At 38.3% G+C, this 20,678-nt stretch overlaps 2 protein-coding genes across 4 annotated transcripts in view; one reads left to right on the forward strand and one right to left on the reverse strand.

Annotated features, from left to right (window-relative positions):
* Positions 1–18,250, forward strand: part of LOC137273353 (influenza virus NS1A-binding protein homolog) — a 48,454-nt gene extending 30,204 nt beyond the window's left edge. For all 3 annotated transcript variants that reach the window (XM_067805962.1, XM_067805963.1, XM_067805964.1), the window contains exons 4-12: positions 3,393–3,521; positions 4,760–4,878; positions 5,387–5,503; positions 6,080–6,215; positions 8,417–8,659; positions 11,220–11,465; positions 11,718–11,843; positions 12,257–12,430; positions 13,076–18,250. In XM_067805962.1, the coding sequence (XP_067662063.1) occupies positions 3,393–3,521; positions 4,760–4,878; positions 5,387–5,503; positions 6,080–6,215; positions 8,417–8,659; positions 11,220–11,465; positions 11,718–11,843; positions 12,257–12,430; positions 13,076–13,488 (1,703 nt within the window). In that variant the 3' untranslated portion in view covers positions 13,489–18,250. The remainder of the gene's footprint in view (positions 1–3,392; positions 3,522–4,759; positions 4,879–5,386; positions 5,504–6,079; positions 6,216–8,416; positions 8,660–11,219; positions 11,466–11,717; positions 11,844–12,256; positions 12,431–13,075) is intronic.
* Positions 18,251–18,569: 319 nt separating this feature from the next.
* Positions 18,570–20,678, reverse strand: part of LOC137273354 (nucleoporin NUP188-like) — a 48,603-nt gene continuing 46,494 nt past the window's right edge. Inside the window, exons 50-51 of the mRNA XM_067805965.1 lie at positions 19,712–19,841; positions 18,570–19,501 (exon numbers count right to left, since the gene is read on the reverse strand). Coding sequence (XP_067662066.1) covers positions 19,295–19,501; positions 19,712–19,841 — 337 coding nt within the window. The 3' untranslated portion in view covers positions 18,570–19,294. The remainder of the gene's footprint in view (positions 19,502–19,711; positions 19,842–20,678) is intronic.

Here is a 20,678-nt window from a genome sequence, read left to right on the forward strand (position 1 = left end):
CCACTATGTCACTGAGCCTTGATGAATGAAGTTAGAGATTTTGATCCATGTTAGTTTCACATGAATTGGTTTTCCTTAACAATGAAGACAAATTTGAATTGTTTACCTTCATCCTTTATTTGATGGAAAGCATCACATTCCTGTAGTCTCGAAATGCTTATCTTCATGTAGATCAAAATTAAGCTGTTCAGCTATTGAGGAAGCATAATTCAAGCAGATATCAGGAACCATCCAGGTTCCTAGGTTTAGAATAGTTACTGGAAAGGGAAAATTGTTACGACTTCTCTAAATCCCTTGGGGGGAAAAAATACCTTTGTGGCGATGACTAAAAAAAATAGGTCATTCCAAATACTTGCTCCATTTTGACACTTTTCAAAATTTTGGATTTTATTGCTAATAAATTGATGGTTCTTTTGTTTTAAAATCTGGCTTAATGCCCTGTTAAAATTTTGGCCTGGACAAGATGAATGCTAACAGTAGAATAAACGTATGTCTCATATTTTTAAATACTCTGCTTGAAAATCTTAGTTTATTAAGGCCAAAGGGTCTTTGGACCGTGATGTATTTACATCAGTTTGAAGCTCTGCTATGTAAATTAAATCATATTCATATTTTTTTTTAATATTTTTTTTTTCATTTTATAATTAACCTTTATTTGATTTTAAAGGGATCAACTGAGATCATCTACATCAATAACAATTTTGTCTCATTTTGTTGAAAGATGTTTTATGCATTTAAAAGCTTTTACAAGAGTCAACAATTAAGGTAGTATCATATATTTTGAGTGGAATGAATTTCTGAGGCGAAGTAGACCTGTTCCCCCTATCAGTAGCCTAATAAGGAAACCCGTGCTTGCCCTGCCATTTTATAGAGGGACATAGAACCCTGTTGTTGTGAGCCATCGTGATTTCGGACTGTGTATTGAGGCCCTTGGATGAAGATGGACAGTGCCATATATTGAAGACAAGGTTTCGTTTCAGGTGCATCATTTGGGACCTCTACGGTAGCTTACAAACTGCTTCTTGACATCCATCAATACTGTTACAAGTGAACAACATTTATAAACAGATTTCAAATAAAAAAATAAATCAGTTTTTAAAGCCTGATTTTGGATTCTTTAATCTCGTATAAATAATTTGATGCCAATGGCAACTATTTCCAGCCTGCTTTTGGTCCCAAATAATGACGAAACATGACTTTGTTTAGAGATGCCCATATGTACTGTGATAGTGGAGGTTTGTGTGATATGCAGTATCTATTTAAATCTGTTGAGGTAAATCATGTAGACCAAGGTAAGTGTTAACAAGACAGCTCCTAGTGGACTTGGATAGGCTACCACTTATCAGGCATAGAGCATTGTGCGTTATCATTGCCAGTAGGTTATTATTGATATTTAAGGTGTTATTTTGAATGGTAAATGTTCTCAAATAATAAACAGGGGTTAAAAAACACCATCGCCTGACGCCCGGGACAAGTCAGTTTTCATTGCGGGCAATCCAATGATGGTATCTTGCTACTAGATAATTTCCGCTTACATTTTCAAACTGCCAATGTAAACTTTCAAACTTTGATTTCAAAATGCTCAAAATGAAGCTGTTAAAATCAACATGAAATACCATGTTGATTTATTCTTTCATAATTTTACCATCATGAATGTGTCATAAAAATCAGGGCAAGAGAAAAATTGGTCATAACAAGTTACTTTCATAATCTCATGGCTTTTAAAACATTTTTTGAACCCCTGATTAAGACAGTCAAGGATGAACTTTCAGATACCGATCTATTGCAGACAAATCTAATCAAGGAAAAGCTTGAATTTGTTTTTCAAAATTGAGTTGTTTTACTTTTAACTGAGATTTATTTTGCTTCAGCTATGTTTCACATTGCATTTAATGCAATAATGTAATTTTTACGTAACGCTGTCCCTGTTTATTGGTTGTCTTGTTAAGTTGAATACAATCATGGTAGTTGGTGGTCACGGAGACCACAGATTTTCTCTGATGTTTTGATTGTCACAGCACTCACCATTTCATGTATAGTGCATATACGTTACTCTGGATATTAGGGTAGCAAGTGGGTAAAGCATTGGCTCCTGATGCCAAGGAGTGAAAAACCCGGGTTCAATTCCCCACATGGGTACAATGTGTGAAGCCCACTTCCAGTATCCCCTGCCATGATATTTGCTAAAATAGTGCTGAAAGCCGCATAAATTAAAATTCACTCACTCATATCCATGTTTCTGTTTGTCATCCTCCTGGTTCTGTGAGAATTGTGAAAATTACCTCGTAACTTGATATATCTTAATGTTGAAGGCAGTAGGATTTGCAGTCCTGAGTTCCACCCAATGTGCATGCCAGTCAGCTATGAATATTTCTGGCTAGTGGTTAAAGTGTTCACCTGTCATGTGAATATCCAGTTGTTCCCCAATTGCGTACAATGTGTGAAGCCCCTTTCTGGTGTCCTGCCATTATATACCTGGAATATCGACCTAAACCCAAATGTACCCTAATATCCCGTGCACTTGTTTGGCTGAAATGTTGCAAATGGCAGCATTAAACACCCAACATTTCCTTAATATGAAGACTTAAGTGTCTGTAGCATATATCTGAGTATTCCCACTGTGTGGTGTATATAGTTTATCACCTAAGTAGTCCTTATCACATGGCGCCGGGTAACAGATCCTTCACTGTGTGTTAATGTATTACACCATATAGAGAAGCAGTTTGAAAATTGGCAGTGTTCACTGATAATTCTTCGATAACTTTCATTTTTGTAAATCGCAAATTTAGTTATGGGAGGATTCCTGAAAACTTTCTGGTATTACTTGAACAGTTCATGTAACATCTTAAAATATAAGAATCGTGGAAATATTTTAGAACGTGTAGTTAACTCATGTTGGTTCAGAACGTTTCTGCACATTTTATAAATACCTGTTATATCGGTGATGGTGATTGACTAAGAGCCTATGTTTATTTCACGTCACCTGTGCCATGCAACACGTGTTATTTGTGTTAATGCAGACCTGACTTCATGTTCATTCATCCTGAAAGTCTATAATGAATATATTCATGACTTCTAAATAGTACATTTATTTAATTAACAATCGGAACTACCATTAGCTTTGTAAATTTATTTCATAATTTACATCTGAAATATAATGCTTTGAAAAAATGACACATTAGTGTAAATTTATTTTTAGTGAATAATTTTAGTGCCAGCTCCATCTGGCAGTAAATGTGATGTATAGTAACTATGACTTATCTGTAATTTTAATGAACATATAGTTTCTGCATTGTGTTAACGTATAGATATAATAATTTCTTGAGATGTTTGAAACTTTGTACATTTGTCATCCATGTGTGTTTGACCCACTAACATCTTTTTGTTTCCAGACGTACGTATGTATGCCGAAGATGACCATTTCCGCAACAGGATCAACTCTTACATTCAGGATAACATTGGTGCTGTCACTAGCAACAAACGGTTCTTTGGGCTGCCCAGGATACAGCTTGAGATTATTGGTAAGAATTGGTCTGAGAAGAATCTTTTCAAGATGGGGAGGGTCATCACAGACAATGATTCCAGTGGTAATGGTAAAACCTATGTTGATTCAGGGATGTATCCAGACTTACTATGAGACTCTAGTGTCAGTGTGTCCAGTGGTTAATGTGTTCGCTTGGCACACCAAAGTCCCGGGTTTTATTCCTCAAATGGGTACAGTGTGTGAAGCCCATTTCTGGTATCCCCAGCTGTGATATCACTGGAATTTTTGCTGACTGCGGCGTAAAACTCATTCCCCAAGACTCCCTTCCAAATTCAGCCTCATTCAGAATTTTCCTAATGTTTCCCAAAGGTAGCAACTTGAGTGTTAGGGTAAATTTTTGTGGGCATTTGAAATCATAGGCATTTGTTTGGTTGCTTCCTTAGATGACGTGGAGATAATTTACCAATATTTTGAGGCAAAATATGTGTCGTGAACCCAAATTCAGTGTCAGTGGTTCTTTGTATACACTACCAGCCTGCGTCACTGTGATATTTTGTACCCACAAAAAGAAATAAAGTGATAAAAAATATTTGGCCTATATGCATTGTTACCAAGATTTTTGCCAGCTAATAATACGAGCCTGTGTACAACTCACAATAACTCACAGAAGTCAGATGTCATAGTTAAACTTACACCATTGGCTGCATTATGGTTACATGCCACCAATGTATTGACAGTGACATCAACAGTAAAAAAGCACGGTGTTCATTGTTTGAGATGATCCCTCAGTTGAATTAGTTAGAACAGGTCACGAGTGACCTCTACTGTCCTTGAGATGGATCAGGTTTTCCCACTCAGTGCCTTCTTTGGAAACATGTCGTTGTACAAGCCTCATGGATTGCCAGTATTAATTGATTGGACCCTTGAAGATCTGGGTTGATCTTCAGTAACCCATGCTTGTCAGAAGAGGCGACTAACATGATCGGGTGGTCAGTCATGCTGACTTGGTTGACATATTTCATTTCTCAGTTGCATAGTTCCAGGTCCATGCTGTTGATCAGTGGATTGTCTGGTCCTGCCTGGATTATTTACAGATGCACTGCTATATAGCTGCAATATTGCTGAGTGCGGCACACTCCATTACAGATTGTTGGTGTGTCTTGTCCAGATCCGATTATTTTCCGACCATGTAGCAGGATTAACGCTGAGTGAGGCATTATTACCAAACAATATAAAAAATCTTGAAGAGTGAATGCAGACCAATATCTGTTTCAGGTACAGACGAATCATTCTTCACGTACTCTAATGAGAAACAGTTGTTTGACCTTGCCCTTGACTGGGTCAAGGCAAGTGTGGATGAAGTCAAACCGAAGTTTGATCGCTTGATAGAAAAGGTATGTATATTTTCAATTTTTTATTAATATGTTTTTATGTTTTATATTTGCTGTTTATTGTTCATTTCTGTTTTTACTAATCAGTTTGTGTATGTAGGGACTTTGTTGGACAGAAAATCAGGAGCATTTCAGAATGAGGCCATTCATACCAGTAACTCTTAAATTTAGACTGTTATATTTTATAATATCAAAGTTTCAAAATATTATTGTTCACTATGGCACTTTGCAATAGAAGAAGAAATAATTTTTCTGAAAGTGAACTCTTTTAATAGGAACATCTGTTCAATAACAGAAAAGGGCGCATTTGAAATATTTCTGATTTTCGGATTACGTAAGATTGATTATGAGCATCACAAAGTTTCCTCTATATGTAGCAGGTGAAGAAAACGCCAAGTTGCCATGGCGACAGCTTTGGGTTTGTGAGTATATTTCATCTTCATTCTTTCATACCACACCTTGGCTATGCCGTTTGAGGTTGGTTTGTCATGCTCTAGCATTCTGTTTGCAGGTGAACGTTCTGTATCTGTGTGCTGACAACGTCCTCCGAGACTGTAAGGACATAGACGATGAAAACTTTCGTCAGGACATGACAGTACAGGACTACAAGAAACTGATGCGAAAACAGGTTGGTGTGAACATGGAATGTTGTTGCCATGGTTAAAAAAAAGTTTTTTCACTTTTCTGTGAATGAGAGAAAATGAACTGCACCTAGTATTCATGTTCAATGTGCTTAGTAGAGTCAACCACTGGATATGCATCATAAGGTTTTATGTTAAGAAATAAAATGTACAGAAGCTTTTTTGGTCTGTGATATCTCATGAAGTCAGTGTAGATTCATTTACCTGTGGCCCTACGAAGATCTGGGTGATCTTCAGTAACCCATGTTTGTCATTCAAGGCGAGTAATGAAATTTGGTGGTCATGCTCGCTGACTTGGTTGACGGGTCATCACCGCATTGTCTGTTCCAGACTGGATTATTTGCAGTCTACAGCCATATGTCAGGAATATTGCTGTGTGCGTCATAAAGCTAAACACACTCACCTTTAAATATGATTAAGTGTCTTTATTACATCTTGATGTGTGTGGTTTCACAGTTGTTTTGATGGGAGCACCAAGTTCCTCTGAAGCGTTTTTATTTGCTATGTGCAGTTTGAGTGCACTAGCCTCCATTTACTATACCATGATGTTTCATTGTCTGCAGAGTGGTATTGATGAGTCAAGGATTCCGTCCTCGTCCAATGGGAAGCAACAGCATCCTTTCCACAAGTTCAATATTGAACCCGAAATGCCGAAAAATAACCGCGAGTGGTCAGTGGTAGCTGGACACATGACGAAAGGTATTGCCATGACGCATGATCATCTGCAACAACCTTGACACACTTCATCCTGGCTTATCAGTTGTCAAGGCAATGGGGTAGCCAAGTGGTTAAAGTGTTAGCTTGCCTTGCTGAAGACTTGGGTTTGATTTCCCAAATGGTACTATGTGTGAAGCCTGTTTCTGGTAGAAGCTAAAAGCAGTGTAAAATCATCCACACTCACTCTTCAAAGTGCAGTCATTAATGATACAATAATATGCTTCTCAAAACAAGCTGAGGAACACTTTAACTGGAAGGCGTTGTGTTACAGTAGTGTTTTTGAGCGTTACTTGAGTGGACACATTATGGCGAAGAAGTCATATTGACAATAATCATTAAACCCAGCTTTTTTCATCCCCCTCGGCATGTGAAGTAGGGGGATATAGTCGACGCCTTGTCCGTCCGTCATCTTGTTTCCAGAGCCTAACTCAGAAACTGTTCAATATTTTCAGACCAAACTTGATAGATATAGTAATTTCAGCCTATGGTTGTGCCTTTTGCTATTTACAGAGTTTTGGCATTTATATTTTTATTTGTTTTTCCATGGAACATTTAGGTGTTAGTTTTATGGTGGGTTGGGCTTCATTTCCGAAGCAGAACTAAAAAACTGTTAAATATTTTTCTGCAGACCTTGGTAGATATATCAGTCAGAAACTGAAGTGGTGCCTTTTGCTATTTACAGGTTTTTGTGGTTTATTATTTTTTTGGTTTCTATGGAAACGTTTCAGACCTTGTCTCAAAATGGAGGGATGGGCTTCGTTTCCGGAGCAGAACTCAAAAACCATTCAATATTTTTCTGCAATACTTGGTAGATATATGAATCGGAACATAAAGTGGTGCCTTTTGCTGTTTACAGGTTTTAGTGGTTTATTATTTTCTTAGTTTCCATGGAAACGTTTTGACTTAGTCTCAAAAGTGGGAGGTGTGTTTCATTTCCAGAGCAGAACCCCAAAACTTCTTAATATCTGTTGGTAAAACTTGGTAGATATGTGTGGCAGACCCCAAAGTGGTGCCTTTTGGTTTTTAAAGGTTTTTGTGCTGTATTATTTTCTTGGTTTTCATGGAAACGTTTCGGACTTAGTCTCAAAATGGAGGGATGGGCTTCATTCCCAGAGCACAACTCGAAAACCATTTCATATCTTTCAACAAACCTTGGCAGACATATGAGACAGATCTTGAAATTGTGACTTTACTGATTACAGATACATGGCATTTATAATTTTCATGAATTCCATGGAAACAATTCAAACTTAGTCTAAAAAAACAATGAGTAGCTGTCAGATGATTTGTTCTTTCAAACATGTGGGGGCCGGGGGAATATGTTATCTTATATGTTATAATACAGTATCAGATCCTGAAAAAAAGAATCCCACAGAATATGAAAATAATTTACCCCTCACTGAACACAGCTGCAAAAGACTGCTTTAATGCCGATGTGGCTTAAAGCAGCATTTACTTGCCCGCTCGCTCACTCACTCACTCACTCACTTGCACAAACCTACAGAAGAACTACAGGAATAAGAGTGAAACTGAATGATCCTGACCTTTCTTTGAGTGATTTGAAATAACTCATTGTAAACACAACACAGAAACTACAGTCAGAGGACTTATACCAGAAAATCCTTACTTCATTGAGTAGTGTATGACAGTGTTGAGAATTTGCTGAATTTTCATTATCAATTATTTGATTGTCAGAAAGATCGATCATGAAGTTTGTGGCTAAACTTCCAGGCGATAGGACAGGAGACTATTACAAGTATTGTAACTGGCTGTTAGCATTCACATGCAGGAGACTATTACAAGTATTGTAACTGGCTGTTAGCATTCACATGTAGGAGACTATTACAAGTATTGTAACTGGCTGTTAGCATTCACATGCAGTCACGTGTACTGTCACGAGCCAGTCAGAGAGCTCCTTTGTTGTGTGCATATATGCTTGTCGTTATTAAGTGATATTGACTTCCATGACCTGAGGTGGATATATATGCCGTGATATACATATTAAATGAGCTAAACTAACATTGAAAACAGTGCAAATACTTACAGATATGTAGATACATTAGCCAATCATGATCGATCACAGGTATGATCGATTCCTTGATTACTATTTTGTACAGATCAACTGTCCATGAAATCTATTTTATTGGAACACCTCTAGTACATGAATGAAACTGATGTTCCAGAACACACGTACCTGTGTATGGTGATGTTGGGCAACGAGATGGCAACTCTCTCCATCCACTTCCGCATGCCACAGTCCAGCCCGTACAGTAGCAGCTCCGAGGGCCCCGACTCCCCCATCCACAACAAGAGCAGGACCAATTCCTTCGAGCGCCTTTGTTGCCCCCATGCTACCCTGGCCACCATGAGCACCCCGAGGTGTGCCTTTGGTATCCGTGCCGTCAAGGGGAAGATCGTGGCATGTGGTGAGTCTGTGTAGTTGTATGCTTAGTAGGAGTGCATATTCCAGAGAATTTCCATATTGTGGTATGTGGTAACACGAAAGCATATATTGTGATATGTATTGTGATATGTATTGCAGTATTCTGCAGTAATTTCTTTTTTAAAACAAATTACCCATAGAAGAGTTAATGCATGATTTATGAAGCAAAAACACAACAATCAGTATTAAATTTGATAAGATGTTTTAATTATGACTAAATAAAAATGATGTAATTTTTTAAGAAATGAAGCAAGGAAAAGAATTTGTAAAAGAAATGGAAATATCCGAAGATTTTCGAGTGTTACTAAGTTCTCCAAATTCATGTCGAAATACCTGTTTTTGATCATGTCTGAGCCTGTAAATACTGGTTATATTGCATTGCCCTTACGGTTAGAGGAGCGTGGGGGGTAGCCTAGTAGCTAAAGATTTCACTCATCACTCCAAAGATCTGAGCTCAATTCCCAACATGGGTATGGTGTGTGAAGCACATTTCTGGTGTACCCTGCTGTGATATTACTGGAATATTATCAAGAGCAGCATGTAACCATACTCAGCCAGTTGTATTGTTAGAACTCCTGTGGTAATTCTGGGACTGAATTAGGTATTTATGCATATATTGCTTATACAGTAAAATACCTTTATAACGAACTCCAAGGGACCACTGAAATTAGTTTGTTATATCGGTAGTTTGTTATTTGCGAAAATCCACAATAAAAACACACTACAATGTATTTAGTACGATACAGCTGCAATGTACTCAGTTTATTCCTGCATTCATTCATTCATGCAACAATTACATACGTTTCACTGCAAAGTCAGTTATCTTGCTTTGTCCACGCTTGGCTGACTGCATGCGTGCCACAGCCACAACCGTTAATTACTGGTAACTGGGACTCCCGGGTTCGCCATACACTGATTTCAAAGTGAGCACCGCTAATTTGCAGTGACACTGATTGAGTTCACTCAGTTCGTTATTCACACCGTTAGTGTTACCTGGGACTCATGGAGATTGCAAATCAGTTCGTTATAGAGAATTCGTTATTCATGATTTTTTTATGTGATAACATACAGTGGTTTATTTGGGACTGATAAAACAGTTCGCTATAGCCGTCATTTCGTTATATCCATGTTCGTTATGAAAGTATTCTACTGTAGCAGAATACGTCCCCATTATACGTATACTTCTTCCTGTGGGGATTTCCTGGTTATCCCCCCGGCATGTAATGGGGTGGGGGGATATAGTCGACGCCTCATGTCCATCCGTCCATCCATCAGTCCATAATCATTTTGTTTCTGGAGCATAACTCAGAAAGCGTTCAATATTTTTAGACCAAACCTTTATAGAGATAATAATCTCAACCTATATTTATGCCTTTTGCTATTTACAGAGTTTTGGCATTTTTATTTTTTTCGTATTACCATGGAACATTTTGGTGTTAGTCTAATGGTGGGGTGGGTTTCGGTTCTGGAGCAGAACTCAGAAACTGTAGATATATCAATTGGAACCTAAAGTGGTGCATTTTGCTATTTACAGGTTTTTGTGATTTATCATTTTCTCGGTTTCCATGGAAACGTTTCAGACTTAGTCTCAAAAAAGTGAGAAGTGTGTTTTGTTTCCAGAGCATAACTCAAAAACTTCTTAATATCTGTCAGTAATACTTGATAGATATGTCTGGCAGACCCCAAAGTGGTTCCTTTTTGTATTTAAAGATTTTGTGATTTATTATTTTCTTGGTTCCATGAACACGTTGTGGACTTCCTTTCCGGAGCACAACTCGAAAACCATTTCATATCTTTCAACCAATCTTGGCAGATGTAGGAGGCAGATCTTGAAATGGGGACGTTTTCTGATTACAGATATATGTCATTTATATTTTTCATGAATTCCAATTCAAACTTGGTCTTAAAAAACATCATGTGTCTGTCAGATTATTTGTCCTTTCAAATATGTGGGGGCCGGGGGGATGTGTCATCTTCTGATGACTCTTGTGATTTCTTAGTTTCTCAGTTTCCATGGAAACGATTTGGACTTTGTCTCCAAAGTGAGAGGTGTGTTTCGTTTCCAGAGCACATGGCAAAAGGTTCCTAATATCAGTCAACAAAACTTGGTAGATGTATGTGTTAGACACCCAAATTGGTGCCTTTTGCTATTTACAGGTTTTTGTGATTTATTATTTTCCCGGTTCCACGAACACATTGCAGACTTCGTTTCTGGCTACACAACTCGGAAACCATTTCATATCTTTGAAAAGATCTTTTTATTTTATTTTATTTTTTTTCCACCATAGGAATTACAGGTCACATGTTACATGTTGTAGAATGGAAGGTAACAAGTGCATGGTCTTAATATTTCCAAGAGAATATACAGGGCTGAAATCAAAGATTGTTATCCTGCTTGCATCAGGTGTAGCCTTTGACAAGAATCCAGCTGCACCAGCCAAATTCCAAACCAGGCATTCCAAGAAAGCAGTAATATTTCATTTTGGCCTAAGACATACCTTGTCAGTGTTTGATGAATGAGATGAATCTGTGATGTGTTGCAGGTGGGTATGATCGGGGGGAAGTGATGAAGTCAGCAGAGGTCTATGACCCAGAGACCAACGCCTGGAGAAAACTGCCTCCCATGAGACAGGCTCGAGGTAGATTCACAGCTGCTCACCTTGACGGAAAACTGTATGCCATTGGTGGATCAGATGGACACAATGAACTGTCAGCAGTCGAGTGTCTCGACCCAGAGACGGAGATGTGGAGCAATGTGGCCAGTGTACACGAGGCTCGAGCTTCGCCAGGTAACAATCTTTCTTTCATTTGGCGCTCTGACGTTGACATGAGCAATGACAGAGATATTGCTGTTTATAAACTACTTCTTTACCATAATGATGTTCCTGTTTAGATACTAACTCTGCTATCTAGGAACAGCAACATCACACTCCTTTGTTAAGGTGAAGTTCACAGTGAAGGCCTTTAAAATGAAGAATGCACTTGTATGGGGGACCACTTGACATATATCTGTTGTTTTTATGTTGTGATGATGTTTTCAGGGGTAGCTGTACTGAAGGGAAAGATCTACTGTGTTGGTGGTAGCTATGGACAAAAAAGCCTGCGCAACTGTGAGGTGTACGACCCAGAAACCAACACCTGGTCTCGTATCGCATCACTCAACTCAGGTGAATACTGAGAAGAATTAGAATATTTCAGTGTAGACTTAACTAGATCATTCCAGTGGCTACTGTAGTTAAACCTAGGTTAGTTTGGACAGTAATAAGAACCAGTTTGGTAGATACAGTAGTTAAACCCTGTTTGTTTGTTAAAGTAGTTAAACCCTGGTTTTGAAATCGTAGTTAAACCATGGTGGGACAATACTTTAGTTAAACCCCATTTGGTAGAAATGGAACGCAAAGTTGGGTAGGGCTTGTTGGGTTGATCTGTGGCTTGAACCTGGTAGATGAACTCTTCAATGATCATCTCTTGTGAATACTGGCTAGATATCATGAAAGATGATTGACGCATTGTTTCTTCAAGAAGCATAAGACTGTGAAAAGTTTGTGAAAAGTCTAATGTGTTCACCTGGCATCACCAGGGAGGTTCCAGACCTGTGTCAGAGCCTTTGAAAACCGCCTGTATGCTGTGGGAGGCACTGATGGATGGAATGTCTTCAACACCGTGGAAGTGTATAACCCAGACAAGGATGTATGGGAATACGGCCCCTCCCTCAACGTTGCAAGACGTGGTGCTGGCATCGAGGCCTTTAATGGTAGGTCAGATTGTGGAGTTGTGGAATCACCATTCTTCATCTTACAGATATCTGTTCATGTTGGAGTGAATTTTTTGGTTTTTGTGGGGGGTGGGGGGGTTCTTGGGGGAGGGAGGGAGGGACTTGGTCACAAAATGGAGGGATGGGCCTCATTCAATATTTTTTGCAGAACTTGGGAGATATTTGAGGCAGACTACAAAGTCATGCCTTTTGTTATTTATAAAGTTTTGGCATATCTATTTTTCCTGGTTACCATGGAAACAATTAGGACTTAGTCTCAGAATGGATGGATGGGCTTTGTTTCTGAAAAGGCATTAAGTAAGTGTCAGATGATTTGTCCTTTCAAATATGTGGGGGCCCGGGGGAATATGTCATCTTCTGATGACTCTTGTTTCTGTAAGTTTAAAGGGTCTGTGGGGCAGCCTCCTGGTTAAAATGTTAGCTCATCTGGCCTTAAGCCCGACCACATGAGTGCAATCAGTGAAGCCCATTTCTGGTGTCCCTGTGAAAAGTGTTGCAAAACCCAAACTCAATCACATTCTCGGTCATCCAAGGGCTTCACTGAAGTTTCACTGGTACTTGTTCCAGAATATGTTACTCCATATTGCATTTTGATGGTGATTTTAACTTTTTGTGTGTCTCCAGGGAAGCTGTACATTGTTGGGGGCAGTGACGGGACACAATCTCTGAAGACAACCGAGGCATTTGATCCCAAGGAACAACAGTGGACATTCAACCCAGCCCTCAACACTCCACGAGCTAACGTTGGTGCTGCCATCATTGACAACCGATTGTTTGCTGTTGGAGGCTTCAGTGGCAAACATTTCCTCGACAACATGGAATACTTCGATGAAGAACACCATGAATGGAGCATGTTCGAACCATTCTCACAGTCAAGGTCAAGGTCAATGTCAAACGCAAGTGACAGTTCAGGCAACAGTCTTTGCAATGGCAACAATGGCACAAATTGTGCAGTTGAGGACTCGAATGGCACCAATGGTGCGCCAAAGGACTTGAAAGGGCAACCATGTGGCCCAGCTTCTGTCAATGGCCATTAGCTGTTAGCAATGCCACCGGCTAAAGTTTGTGGGAGGAAATGAATATTTTTGTGAACATATTTCATATCCTTGACATTTGTGGTATATTTTGTCATTTCTGGTATATTTATTTAAATGCCCATATTTTGTTTTTTCAAGCACAAATGAAGTCAGTCATAGAACAGTTTTTCAAACCTAAATATGTATATTGAGACTTCATGATGTGTGATAGCCAGGTTTAGGTTGGAAGGTCAGTTTCTTTAAACAAGTAGTACCCTGCCTATACTACCCAATGTGGGACCATTTTCTGTTGTCAGCAGGATTAACACCCATACAACAAATATGGACGTTCTTCAGATAATTACACCTGAATATACATATTCTTTAGAATCTTAAAATCTTATGGCATAAAATCAAATGGTTATCATCAGATAGTTCAGTAATTGACATTCTTCCCATGGTTACAGTAAAGCTTGGGCATTCTTCAGATAGTTTAAATGATATGGCATTCATCAGATATTTGCAGATTTGAACATTCTTCAGATAGTTAAAGATTTGAAGATTCTTCATATGGTCGCATACTTAAGATTTTCTTCAGAGAGTACCAGCTATTTAAAAAAATATGGCAGTTCCACACAGTTTTTCTATACACTACATTCCTCAATCACCCATCTTGCCGCTGTCTCGCAGGAACGTTCCTATTTTCAGTCAGCTATTTAAAAATGCCCTGTTTGATAGTATTAGAGTGTCTATACGAATTAACGTTAAGATCATGTACATTACTACAAATATTTGTCAAACATACCTGTATATCTTTTGAACTAATAGTTACAAGATATTTTTTCAAGAGAATAGTATAAATGTGTTGCCTGTCTTGTTAAATATACATTGCTTGTTATTTTACACCATGGGATCTATCACAAGGTAGAGCCTTGGCATACAAATTTGGGGAAAAGTTGTGATATTATGAATTTGGTTAATTTAGTGCTCTCTTTTGTAATTTCAGACCAAAAAAGTCATTTTCTTTTGAAACTGAAAATTTAGATAGGAATTTATGCTCTTATTTGCCACAAATTTAGGGAGGTGAACAGGCCTGTATATGTTTTGTTTTTGAAAAAACTGAACCCAAAATAATAGAGTAATTTGAATTTCCTAAGTATTATATGGGTATCTTTTTTGATGACTCCTTGTCGTGATGGACGTTACTGGCTTAACCTCTGTCCGTTATTTCCAGAAACATGTTTTGATGTTAGCATACAAGATTACACTCAGCCTGAATTTGTATCAAAACATATAATATTCACTTTATTGTCAAATGTTTGACAAATTTGTTTGCAAAAATTTAGCGAAGGAAAGATGTTAGTGTTGTTTAATGTCTATCTTTTCTCACAAATCATGACTTTGAATTGTATCTGCTCAAATAAGATTAGGGTTATTTTCATATTTATCAAAGAGCATTTGTGTCTGTGGGGCATATGATTTGCATCATTTTTATGTAGATTGTGTGTAAATGAACTTGTTTGTAAATATGTGTGCTGTGAATCAAGTTATTTTTCCTGAACAAATGTCTGTTAAAGACAAGATATCCCATGTGAATTAATCATGAATTACACAACTCATGAAGAAGGGCATCATTTTTTGCCAGGGATACATACTCCTGTTAATTCTGTTAATGCAGGTGGCGTTAAGGTGGCCTTGTGGTCGTTGTGTTGCCCAAGTCTGAGTGTTGTTGGTTAGAATCTCAGATTCACCCATGTAATGATTTATCAGTCACTTATATCTCTGCAGTGGTGGTCGTCTTCAGTTTGTATTATTCCTGCTTATGGGAGTGGTGGGGTAGTAGAGTGGTGAAAGCGTTTGCTCATTACGCCAAAGACCTGGGTTTGATTTCCCCTCATGGGCAAAATTTTTAAGCTCATTTCTGGTGTCCCCTGCCGTGATATTGCTGGAATATTGCTGGAATATTGCTCACAGCAGCATCAAACCACACTTCTTCACTCACTCATGCTTGTGAGTTCTAACCAAATTGGTTCACATTTTTGTGATGGTCAGTTTGGCTCCCTTTAGCAACTTGAATCTGAACAGTGACTGAATGTATTTGGAGTAGTAACTCGCTCTCTGCATTAGGTTTGATTGTTTCACATCTTTTGTTTGAAAGTCGAAGCGTCCTTCACGTGAGTGATAGATTTAGTCAAGTGTGTGTTCTTGATAGATGTTCAGAGCTTTAATATGAGCACCATAGTAATACATGTACTAGTCATCAAAAACGTACAAAACTCGTTTTTTTATGTTGTTATTATGTATTTGCAGATTAGGGTTTAGCAAGTTTTTCCTTCGTGGTTTAGTGTTAAACTACTTGAATTTCCTTTAGGAACATCAGCTTTAAGTGTTTTAGATTTTTAAACAAAGGTGAAGGTCAACTATTGAATATTGCTGGTGTGATAAATCCTAATTTGCACTCACTAAAGGTTAACTTGGTGGTGAGTCCAAGATCAGTGAAATCACACTATACTCTCATCACTACCATACTGATAGATACGTAAACCTTGCTCACAGCAAGTATATTTTTCTATTTTGAATTGTCACTACGAATTCACTAGTAATATGAAAGGATGATTAAGTGTAAAGTTTTCATGAAATTTTTGTTTGCACCTATTTTGTGTTCTATCTCGTCACCTTCTGATCGAGTCAATCGCACAAACTACATATGAATCAGTCGATGTGTTAAAAGGAATGTTATCTCTTCGTAGGAAGAAAGTCAGATTGAAACATATGTTTGCTTTATTTCATGCCATTCTCACATGAATTGAAGTGATGGGTGCCTCTGTGCCTACAGTACAAGAGAAGTCGGGTTGAGGGGTAGCAGAGTGGTTAAAGCATTCCCTTGTCACCCCGAGGACCTAGGTTCAAATTCCATGTGGGCACGTGTGAAGCCCATTTCTGGTGTCCCCTGATGCAGTTTTGCTGGAATGTTGCTAAAAGCGGCTTAAAATTTGAGTTGCTCATTCGCAAGATTCCGTGGAACAGCACAGTAATACTCAATATCACGTTGCCAGAGGTTATTTGCCATCCTGGCAAATATTTATCATGTCATCATCATGCTCAGATCAGAACCCTTTTTCAGTTCTGGCTTTTCCCTGCATTAAACTGAAAACTCCCCCAAAAGTGGTGTTAAGCTTAATTCACTCACTAACCCAAAATGTTCAGTGCCAGACATTGCCATTATATCATCTGCATGTGTAGTCATATCATCTTTTGGGAAGCAGACGTCATTGTGTGTGTGGAACTCTTTGTCATTGTTTAGGGAAACTTTTTTACATATTTTCATAAATCTAAATGACATGTATGGGAAAATTGTGTAATTATTTGAAAATACATTGTTACTATAATTGAATAAACAGTGTACAGTGCCATTTATTTTCTCCAGTATTGTTTTGCTTGTCATATAGATAATGTGTAATCTGTGCAAAAATAGTGTGTGTGTGTATACCTAAATCAGTAGGCCTTGCTATGTGTATAACGGAAAGTATTTATAACAAGTCTCGTGCATTTAACATTTGGCTGGAAATGAGATAAAAGTCAGCACAATATTTTTCTCCACATGAGATTGGTATTCAGGATTTTCATAAATGTTTGTAAGAAAGCAGATTGTGGTGAGAACAAACATGAAATATATATATATGTATATATATACCATTTAAGATTATCCAGTGCATCTTATTTCATCTACTATGATATTTTCTGGTGGAAGCATTCTCTACCTGAGCTTTGGAAGTGTCACCAGCCCTGTAATCACTAACCTTGCACAGAATTTGTCTGTCAGCAACTGCGACAAAATGATGTTTTCAGTGACAAATTCTCATTTAGAATCAAAGATTAATGATGACAGATCAAGAAAGAAAAATGTGTTTCTTTGGTGATGTTTCCCTGAACAATTGTAGCACTGAGTATTAACTTCCTATGTGTTAACGCATTGTGAAACAGGACCCTGGAGTTTCCTTTCCCCAAGGCAAAAGGGAAGTCATCGAGTCACTTGGGTTGTATTTGTGTCAGAAAACAGTTGGGTCCTGGCAAAATCTTGTTCTAATTGCATGTTTTTATCATGACCACTGTACTTTGATTTGGGCCCCATGTTTTGAGAGTTAGGTCAGACCCCATTTTGTTTCTTGTTTTATGGATTCGCCGATCAAATTTCTTTTAAAAATACGTAGAAAAAAAAAATTTCCCTGCTAAAAAAATACAATCCTAATTGGCTTCAATGACCAGAAATATAAATTTATATGAAGACTTTTTTTAGGATGTGCTTTGCCGCATATACACTTCATAAATTCCAGAAGTATACTAATTTTAGTATTTAAAAGGAAAGTTATATTGGTATTTTTATTTATTTATTTTTTCCTGCCTTTAGGTTTTCTGAGGACAAAATCTGTAAAACAAGAAATAAAATGGTATGGCCTAATTTGAGACAGGCTGGTGACTGGCTGGGTGGGTATAGATATAATTGCCTGGACAACCGAGGATGATGCTGTACATAGATCTGTATGAAGTCATGTTTTGGGAACATGATCCTTTAAGCTTATCTGAGCAGTGAGAAATGAATTGTACATTCACAGATCAATTGTTCTGTTATGGCAGCCGAATGAGGTTTGTCACAAGGAACCTGGAATCTTCTGGGAATCTGACGGTGCAAATTTGCTGAGTTATCTGCCATCAACAGGGTACACATACGTTGCTAGGGTTGCGTCCATGCAATAAACAACTGGTCTGCGATCAGTAAATGTAATCTGGAGTTAGTTGTTATTGGCCCCATGTGTGGAATCAACAATATGTGAAGCCCACGCCTGGTGTTCTCTGATGGGTATTGCTGAAATATTGCTAAAAGCAGCGTAAAACCATAGCCACCCACTAGTTACGCCTGGGCATATGGAAAAGATAAAAAAATGATCTAAAAAATATTCCTACTGTTCAACAGCATAGTTGACTAGAAAATCTGAATATGATCATGTGCAAAGTTGGCACCTTGATCTTGTTTGTCGCCTGAAGTTCAGACTTTTCTTTCTTCACTAACATAGCATAAGTTTAATCAGCAAGGTTAGAAAGACTAAAGGGGTTAATCACGATTTTATTGTGTCCACATTAATATACATGCACACATAATTTCACCAATACTATTGTGTAAGGAAATTCTTTGATTGATTCCAAATGAACTTAACCGACATGCACGATGAGTAGAATTCATGTCTCACTTACCAGACATGTACGGTTAACAAGAATTTTACATTCAGACCTCAAAAACTTTGGTAAAGAATGATTTTTTTCAGAACAGCTTACATTTAATAAAAGCAGCTTGTGTCTCAGGACATGGTTGTGCTTGGTAATTACATCCTACATCCTTCCTCCGCCATCACTTCTCCCTCGCATGCATGCACGCACGCACGCACGCACGCACGCACGCACCTAGAAAATAGGAATACATGGATATCAGTTGTCTGATAATATTTATAACAGGATTTCAGAGTGTTTCTTGTTCTATGTCATCTGCTGAAGCCCTGTTTTGTTCTCTGCATCATCTGAGTCCAGGCACCATCAGTTGAGCAGTATCTTGTATCCCATATAACGTTGGCATTGAGGATCTGAACTCTCCAGTGACTTCACTATTTGTCCTCATCTGGAAGCTTTGCTCACAAAGCTGTGTAAGCATTTGACAATGCTGACAAGGCACTGTTCACATGTTTGTTCACAAGTTCAGTCACATCGCAGGAAGTTCGAGGATGAGGTGGTGTTCAAGTTAGACATTGTTGACAAGTTCACTTGTAACATCTGGTCTTCATCTGAGGACTTTGCTAACAAAGTCGTTCACCAGTTTGAAGAAGGCCTGGTCCTGTGTGTTTGTGAAAGCTGTCTGGGACACAGATCGACTAAGCTGTGAGGTGCTACTGGAACCACCCTGAGGACTGGCTTGGAGTGTCCCAGGCGATGTGGGCCCCCCACCCCCACGCCGCATGTACCTTAGCATGCTTGACAGAAAGGAGTTCTGAAATACATGAAACAGGTTTACCATTACCATATCTGTGTTACAACAGTTTCCTAGCAACAAGACAACCATAAACAGCGTCCTAGCAACATGACAACCATTAACAGTTTCCTAACAACATGAAAACTATAAACAGCATCCTAGCAACATAACTATAAACAGCTTCCTAACAACATGACAACTACAAACAGCTTCATAACTAGATCTCACCAGTTCTGCTCCGAGTTCTCGCTTGAGGAACTGTTTTTCTCGTGACGAAAGTCCGGGGGTGCGGAGGTAGTGACAGGCCTGTGACATGATGATGTACAAGGCATTCTCCATCACATACAGCACGAGGCTTCTGTCAACAGGAAATACACATTATTACATCAGGGAACAGTGCAGCACATAACTAACAAACTATACACTAACAAACAAAGACACAAGCACACAATACATCAGTATTACAGTTTGAAACAGTAGGTATATAGTCTGTGATTTCAGCCTTCCTTTCAGAATGCAAGTCAAGTAAAATTCTGTTTGATTTCAGCCTTCCTTTCAGAATGCAAGTCAAGTAAAATTCTGTTTGATTTCAGCCTTCCTTTCAGAATGCAAGTCAAGTAAAATCCTGTTTGATTTCAGCCTTCCTTTCAGAATGCAAGTCAAGTAAAATCCTGTTTGTTTTAGTATCCCATTTAACAACAGTCCATGTCATACAAGTAAAACTGACAAAAATGATGCATCACCAAGTTGTGACTAGTGGTCACAGAAGATAATTTTTGCACTGACTGTTTATACAAGGAAAGAATATCAGCTCCCTATAACTCAAAGAGTTGAAGATCAAAATGGCTATCAACTGTCACCATTGTGTTTTTGTGAGTGAGTTTTAGTTTTATGCCACTTTTAGCAATATTCCAGCAATATCATGACCATGGACACCAGGAGAGGCTGTCTTTTTGTGACCTAGATAAAGTCAATGAGTGAGTTTTGTGTAACACCACACTCAGTAATATGTCACCTATATATAGGCGGGGGTCTGTAAATAACAGAGTGTAGACCAGGCAAATCAGTGATCCCTAGATAAAGCGATAGTATTAGCCAATGTTGGCAAACAATGAGCATTTAGCACAATTTTGACTTAATCATGTTTTATGCGTTTGTGAGGTAATGATTGATCCTGTATTTAGGTCAGCAGAAA

The sequence above is a fragment of the Haliotis asinina genome, chromosome 2 (genome assembly GCF_037392515.1).
Source record: "Haliotis asinina isolate JCU_RB_2024 chromosome 2, JCU_Hal_asi_v2, whole genome shotgun sequence".
NCBI lineage: Eukaryota > Metazoa > Mollusca > Gastropoda > Lepetellida > Haliotidae > Haliotis > Haliotis asinina.